This window comes from Carassius gibelio, chromosome A14, assembly GCF_023724105.1.
Source record: "Carassius gibelio isolate Cgi1373 ecotype wild population from Czech Republic chromosome A14, carGib1.2-hapl.c, whole genome shotgun sequence".
Classification (NCBI taxonomy): Eukaryota; Metazoa; Chordata; class Actinopteri; order Cypriniformes; family Cyprinidae; genus Carassius; species Carassius gibelio.
In genome coordinates this window covers 18,749,273-18,756,966 of record NC_068384.1, presented here as the reverse complement: position 1 = coordinate 18,756,966, position 7,694 = coordinate 18,749,273, and the positions used below count along the sequence as shown (strand labels likewise).

General features: G+C 35.7%; 1 protein-coding gene across 1 annotated transcript; it reads left to right on the top strand.

Moving 5' to 3' along the window:
- Positions 1-1,364: 1,364 nt before the first annotated feature.
- LOC128026983 (uncharacterized) lies at positions 1,365-4,897 on the top strand. Its single transcript, XM_052614305.1, has 4 exons — positions 1,365-1,671; positions 2,276-2,404; positions 3,263-3,456; positions 4,681-4,897. The coding sequence occupies exons 1-4, from the start codon at positions 1,453-1,455 to the stop codon at positions 4,838-4,840; spliced, it is 702 nt and encodes a 233-aa protein (XP_052470265.1). The 5' UTR covers positions 1,365-1,452; the 3' UTR covers positions 4,841-4,897.
- Positions 4,898-7,694: the final 2,797 nt, after the last annotated feature.

Below are 7,694 nucleotides of genomic sequence, written 5' to 3'. Positions count from 1 at the left end.
CACAGTGAAAGGATTTCATGAACTTGTATAAATTATCTGGAACAACATTGGTTGAATCAGGACAGTGGAGACTGATAAGATCAAACAAGTCACTCGAAGCCAGTTTGGATGTCTGAGGCTGTCAAGTATGCAGTATAGGGATTCTTCATTAGTGTTTTTGGCATTTGAATATATTTTTTCCACGCTGATACAACACTCTTTCTCATATGCTTCCCTCACAAACGGCACTGTGGTTTCTGCAATCTAAGTATTGCACTAATTGAGACATAAGAAGTGTGTGCTTTAAAATAAGTATAAGACTAGATAGACTACACAATTATTAAACTGTATCTCACATGAGTCTCTGGAAAGTTCTTCAAAAATCTTTTTAAATCATTACCCTCCTCATCAGCAGAAAAGCTTTCCTGTCAGAAATGGTGCATTTATTTCACATTAAAACAGAATTTATGAACACAAATATTTACAAATGTATGCATAAAATAGCATGTTTTTTTAGACACCATTTGGGTTAGTTTTAAGTACTTTTCACTTTTTAACTTTTAAATTAGCTGAAAAAGGAACATCTGCACATGACAATTTATAAGCACAATTTTAAGAAGATTAACTTTTGAAAAACAAAACCGTATTCTCACATGAGCATATCAGGAGAGTTCTAGATTTTCTGACATCATCACCACAATCATCACTGAAAAATGTTTTCTTGTAAGTATGAAATAATACACATACAGGGACATGACATGGCTTCTTGACTGCATATGGACATGAAAATTTATAACCGAAAATTATTTTAGGCCAAACCTGGATTACTTAAATTATATCTAGAATAAGCCATGACTTCAGGCACAGTAAGATTTTTACACGAGACAAGCAAAACTCTTTACTTCCATTTACATGCAATTTTCACCATTCTGATTGTTCACTAAGAATTATCTTATCTTTTTTTTTTGCCTTAAGAAAGAGCAGACTTCTGGCTTATTTGATTAATGTATGTGGATATGTAATTCTCTCTCTCTCTCTCTCTCTCTCTCTCTCTCTCTCTCTCTCTCTCTCTCTCTCTCTCTCACACACACACACACACAATATCTTGAAACATTTTTTATTCCCATTCACCGCCGTGCATAGAGCCTATTGGGCTCCACTTCGCTCTGCTCTGACAGTTATAAATTGTGAAACTGAGCTGCATATTGAAAATGAGCTGAAAGTATTGAAGGAAAACTGTAGGAAAGAGTGATCAATTTTTTTTTTTTTTTTTTTTTTTTTTTTACGTTTTACGCATTTCAATTCCATCAAGTTGAATTATTTCGTATTTTCGTTATGAATGTTACGTTTCAATTATCAAGGCGGGGTTGGCCTCAACGTCACAACTCGACGTAGCCTAATTAATATTTATCAGTCGTGGTCGTCAGATTTGGCGGTAATTTCGTTGATGTGAGTTGAGTTTTCTGCTGTGGCATGGAGTCAAAACTGGACCCGTACTTAGATCTTATACAAAGAATGATAAATGATGGACGCACGGACGAGCAAGTGTCAGATTTTCTTCGATTTGAATGTGGCATTTCAAGGGGCGCATCAAAAGCTAACATACGCCGCTTTTGTGCTGAACGGGGGTTAAAGAGAATCCGTGTACAGGATTCCCAACTAGAGGTAGATGTTGCAAAGGCAATTACTGAGGTAAGCAACATAAAACAAAATGTAGTATGCTGTTACTTATGGCTTTGCATTTTCATAATCATGAACCAAAACGACCAGCTACAAGTAGACTGTATACCTGACACTAATTATAATTTGCTTTTTTTATATTTACAAGTTGCATATCAATGATAGATAGCACGTATGTGTATTATTATTATTATTATTATTCGTTTAAAAAAAGAAAAGTTGAAGCAGCACCACAACCCTTACGAAAAATAACCATGGTTTTATTATAGTAAAACCGTAGTAACCCATGGTTTTTTGGCATGTTGACTACCATTTGTATAACCACAGATTTACTACAAATACCATGGTTAAACTATGGTTAATTTAGCAAAACCATGGTCAATTTTTGGTTACCATGGTTTAACTATAGTAACCATGGATTTTTGGTTTTATTTGTAGTAAAACCATGGTTAATTTTCATAACTATCAAGTATGCGTGTAAACTCCGAATTCCTATTGGCTGAAGAGCAAAAGCCTATGTGTCTACATTTTGAGCCTTTCTCTGTGTAATTTTTACCACTATTCGTTTTAGTGGGATAAATTTGTGATCTGCAAGTTAATTATTTTTAACATTTAGACTGGACCAACCTATGGAAGGAAAATGATGACTGGGTACCTGGTTTCAAAAGGAGTTAAAGCGTCAGAAGGCAGAGTGGGACAATTGCTTCGAAGCATTAATCAGCCCTATCATATAGCTCGATACAATGTAGGTGTTGTAATATTATATTTTATATATGTGTATTATATTTGTATTCTGGCAAAATGTGTTGTCTACTATTTAAGTTGGTTTAAAGGAACACTCCACCGTTTTTTGAAATAGGGCTTATTCACCGTCTTTCCTACATTTAGACAGGTGGGCAAACGCATTTTTGTCAAAGTGTATGCGAACTGTCGTGGAGCAAAGGCAAATTTTGCAGAACTTCAACGACTAGTTATGATTCTCAACCCTTTTGCTTTTTGCCTCCAAGAAACTCATTTGTCACCAGACAGTCCTTTGTCTTTGAAAAAGTTTGTTAGCTTTAATGCATATGGTCCAAACATACATCAACCTTTTGGTGGCTCAACTATATTAGTTCAATTTTAAATCAAGACATGATCAAGTTGTCTTTACTAGGTGTAGACTGGGGCATTCAAGACTTACCCATGGGTTTTTATTAATAGGCGAAGTTCCTCCTTTATGTCTTTCATGTAAAGTTCCTTTGACTATTAAGCATATTTTGTTGAATTGTAATTTTTATGATGTTGCTAGAAAACGCTTTTATTCAGAAACAGTAAAAGAAATGGACATGCACTGAGACAAAAATACATTTGCCCACCTGTCTAAATGTAGGAAAGAAGGTGAAAAAGCCCTATTTCAAAAAAAGGTGGAGTGTTCCTTTAAATGGCATGCATTAAGGCGACTACAAAAAGAATTCTAACATTAATGTAAAATTGTAACAGAGAAATCCTGTAAAATTGTGTTGATGTTACATGATATTTTTAGTGTAGGGAATACATATTCATCACTGTCTCTGTAATTTCTTTTCTGTTTTTTACATGTGCATGTAATATTTTGACTACAAAGGGATGTCGGAACATAAATCCAGTGCCTTACAGCGCTGACTACATGGGTCACAAATTACACATAGACCAAAATGAGAAGATGGTCATGTTTGGTGTGACACATGTAGCAGCTATAGATGGATTCTCCAGTAAAATTGTTGGACATTCCACTATGCCAGTAAAAAACAACTTGGTCATATATCAAGATGTTTACAGGTAACTTGAAATTTTCTTGTCTGTGTATTTTTTATTTTTTTGGGGTAGTTTGATATGCTTCCATAAATTTACGATAATCTGGGCTGGATTTCCCGATAAAGCTGGATTTCCCAAAAGCACGTTTGAATTTAGCATTGATGCACTGAACGTTCAAATCAAATTGGTAATGTATGCATAAAAAGAGTTCAAATCAACCCTGTTTCAGGGGTGGAGGGGGAACAAATTGAAACTGAGGGGGCATAAATCAGATTTGTGGGGGCAATGCCACATTTTGGCCCTTGTGTCGGGCCAACAAGATCTAAAAGCTGCTGAATTTGCTGCTGTGCAGGCAGTTTTATTTTTTAATTGCTGCTTCTGACATAGTAGCCAGTGGACTAAAGTTTTTACGACTGAAACGGAGCACATACACTAAATGGCTCTGCAGAAGGTGCCATCTTTGATTTGGCACAACTATTCTCTGTATCTCTGCCATAGCTTGCCTTTAAATAGACTCCTAAGCCTTTACTGCCTAATGGTTTGCCAGCTGATGAAGTATGGACCTTTTAGATATTTAATTAAAAAGATAACAACCATCAGTGTAATTACAATTGTATTCTTTGCATGAACAAAATTAATTTAGCCTAATTGATCACTAGTTTTATTACAATTTCAGAATTATATTCATATAGGCAGAGATGTAAAGAGGCTTTTTGCAGTGGTGGCCATTAGCAGACTGGCACTTTCAACAGTGATAAGGTATAGATAGCTAAGAGTGGTCCAGACCAACCTTACAAACGAATGTCTTACAGAAGGTATACTTAACTAAGAACTTTTCACGAATCACGTATTAACATTAAAGTACAACTTAAGGACAAGGTATAGTTTAAGAAATCCAGCCCTGTAATGAAGCCCGTCTTAACTATGCATATATTATTGTATAAAAGGAAATTGCAGATTGTAGTCCAGAAACAGGCCATAATCATATTCATCCAAAACTTTTGGGAAAAAATAGGAAGTTAATGAAATAAAATTTAAGTTCAATAATAAATCCCAGTTGTTTGTTTTGTTGGTAGAGGACGTAATGGATAAAGATCATAAACTTAAGTTAATTCTCGTAAACTTGATTAAACTGTTATCTGAGCATTTGCCCTGAAAAATGTATCATATTCAAACATATTGATTAATGTGTATTTTGTGCATAGTGTACCATCTAACCTATATGAATATGCCTTTGTTGTCTTGCAGAAGTGCTGTGTTAGAATATGGCATTTGGGACCAGGTCAGGGTGGATCATGGCAAGGAGTTTTTCTTGACACTTTTCATGCAGGAGAAACTGGCAGACCACCGGTACAACACAGAAAGGCAGCCATATCGGCAAACATCCTCAACTAAAGTTAGTGTGTGAATGCTCCACATTTTAGGTTGCAAAAACTATGTTGTTATTTTTATAGTAAAAAGATGATTTAAGAAGAAGATCATATAACTTCTTTTTTTTATTTTTTAACTTGTTACAAATCATTTTTCATTTGGAATTGTTAGGGTTGCTGGGAGAAAAAGGGACCCAAGAGCAGATTCGCAGTTTGCCAAAATTTATTGAACAAAAACAGGCAATAGTCCAAAAAGACAGTAGTCCAAAACAAAGGCAATAATCCAAAACAAACGCTGACAATCAGCAACCAGGGAAGGAATCCAAAACTGGACTGTGTACGGGACTGGGTACACCAAAAAGACAAAAAACAAGATTAAATGAACAAACAGGGCATGACAACTAGGCACAACTTGAGCACAATAGTTTTAAGGACAGTAGTGAAACGGATGGTAGCCAAGACACACTGACAGAGAAGCACAGAAAGAGAGAAGCATAAGTATAGAAGAAAATCAATGTGAAATTGAGAGACAGGTGTGTGTGTGTGTGTGAGCTGGAACACTAATTAGGATGAGGTGCAGCTGTGAAGACAGAGTGAGTGGAATTAACCACTTAAGACATAACACAACAGAAGTCCTGATGATCAAACCAGTGTCCTGACAGGAATATCCACATTTTTAAAATTAAATCCAAATATAGTTTTTGTTTTTGCATAAACTAATTACAAACAGAAATCTAATATTGTTAAAGACAATTTATTAATTTATCTCAGGAAAAATGTGTGATCTGTACAGTGTAGTTGGATTAGGAGCAAAACATTTAGAGCCCACAGCCTAAAGCACAAGTGCTACTCTTCAGCACAATGGTAACCACAAAATGCAGTCACAGAAACAACTCTAAATGTCCAACATAACTGAACTTTACACATTATCATAAACTATCAGCAATGTTCCCTGAAAAAAGCATCAAATAACCCTAAATTTACTCTCCTAATGCAGTCCCTGGCAAATCATGCTGGGAAATACACTGCACATGGCAGCGTTTAGCATCGTAAGCCTAAGTAGATCGTAGAGCCTTTGCCACCATGGTCTCTACGATCAACTTAGCTCACGATTATACATGAAGCCCTGGGTGATGCATCTGTAGCATGCTTTGCCAGGGACTGCTTTAGGAGAGTAAATTTAGGGTTAATCAGTAAAGGGAAAGATTTTGGTAGTTTGTGTCAATGTTTAATATTCAGAAAATCAAAAGGATCTGCCGCCCGCAGTTGATTTTGATATTCTAGGTATTATCAAATTGCCTGAGTTTTGAGAACGTAGCGGACGTAGAGGAGTATAATGTAAAAGGAGCTCATTCAAATACTGAGGTGCTAAACCATTCAGGACTTTATAAGTAATAAGCAATATTTTAAAATATATACAATGTTTGATAGGGACCCAGTGCAGTGTTGACAGGACTGGGCTAATATGGTCATACTTCCTGGTTATAGTAAGGACTCTGTCAACTCTGTCGATTTTTTCAGTCATAAAATTTTGTGGTTACCATTGTGCTGAAGAGTATTGCTGTCAATTGCGATTGTCACTTTGATTGAACTCATGAGCAGGTGCACGTGTCGAATGTGTCCATCCTGAGCAAGCATTAATGGAAATTGTATGTTAAGTCAATGTAACTCAATTAAGTTATAATGGCTTTCCCCTGTTTTATGTTTCAACAAACTGATTGAAGTAGGTCACAACGACTACATTAGAATTTCTATGTAGAATCAGGTAGAAATACCTCCTTAAAGCAACCAGATTTAAGATCCACTGCTCTAGAGGTCCAAGATTGTATGTAATAAACTAACTTCCCTAACTGTATGTAGCTGTTGTGCTAGTCTAATTGTTTTCCTTTTTTTCCTTTTAAATAAACAGAATCACACAATTGAAAGAATATGGCCTGAAGTGAATAACCGAGTGAATTATCCAGTGAAAGGTGCACTTATGCAATTAGTGAACCAGGAGGAACTGGACATGGAAGATGACCTGACACGTTATTGCGTGTCTGCACTATCTTGTCAGGTTGCTACAGTTGGTCTTGACCGTGTGGTGCAGTCCTGGAATGCTCACCGGATTCCAGGTAAAACAAAGTTTAAGTGTGAATTATGTAATAGGCATGTGCAAGTATCAACATTTCATATCACAGTAATTACTTAAGGTTCAAGTTTTTTAATAGTATTGCAATAAAGAACAGGTTTTAAAAAAAAATGTCTTTGTTAATGACAAGTTTCAATTTTGTTTCAATCATGCATTATGGAAAAAAAAGTATAAGTTTCAGATTTAAGAAACAAAATTAACCTAAAATACTAATTTATATAACCCTAATGGAAACATTAAATGAAAACAACACTTTGTAAAAAAGATAAAATGGTGGTTGCTTGCCAATTTATGATCAGTCAGATCAGCCAAAAGCTGATAAGATACATGTTCTTTTGTCTAATTATTATTATTATTATTATATATTTTTTTTTTTTTTTAGAAAAGGGGGTTCCTAATGTTTTGGCTCATGGAGGATGCCAAAAGAGAGTGTCTGTGGATCTTTTGCCAAATGCAGTGGAGGCTGCAGGCTGGTATGACCGTGAAGCAAGATCTTCTTTGACACGGGTTTCAACTTTTGGGCAGAATCCATTTCGGTCACCAGAGGACCAGGTTGCTGTGGAGAGGCAATTCTCTATGCAGTGTCCTGACATTGCATCTCTTTTTGAACGGGTTGTCAATTTCCAACAAGAAGAGTTCCAAAATGCTTTGAAAATACTAATTGATCTTGTTCGAGTTCATGCTTAAGTGTTCCTTACTGTCTTCTGAATTAAAGGATACTCCACTTTAAAATAAATTCTGTCGTCATATACTCGCCCTCA

What these genes read in the sequence shown, in the direction of transcription:
- LOC128026983 (XM_052614305.1), top strand. Translation starts at nt 1,453, where the DNA reads ATGGAGTCAAAACTGGACCCGTACTTAGATCTTATACAAAGAATGATA. An exon ending in ATCATATAGCTCGATACAAT is followed by an intron (nt 2,405 to 3,262) that starts GTAGGTGTTGTA and finishes TTGACTACAAAG; the next exon opens with GGATGTCGGAACATAAATCC. An exon ending in ATATATCAAGATGTTTACAG is followed by an intron (nt 3,457 to 4,680) that starts GTAACTTGAAAT and finishes GTTGTCTTGCAG; the next exon opens with AAGTGCTGTGTTAGAATATG.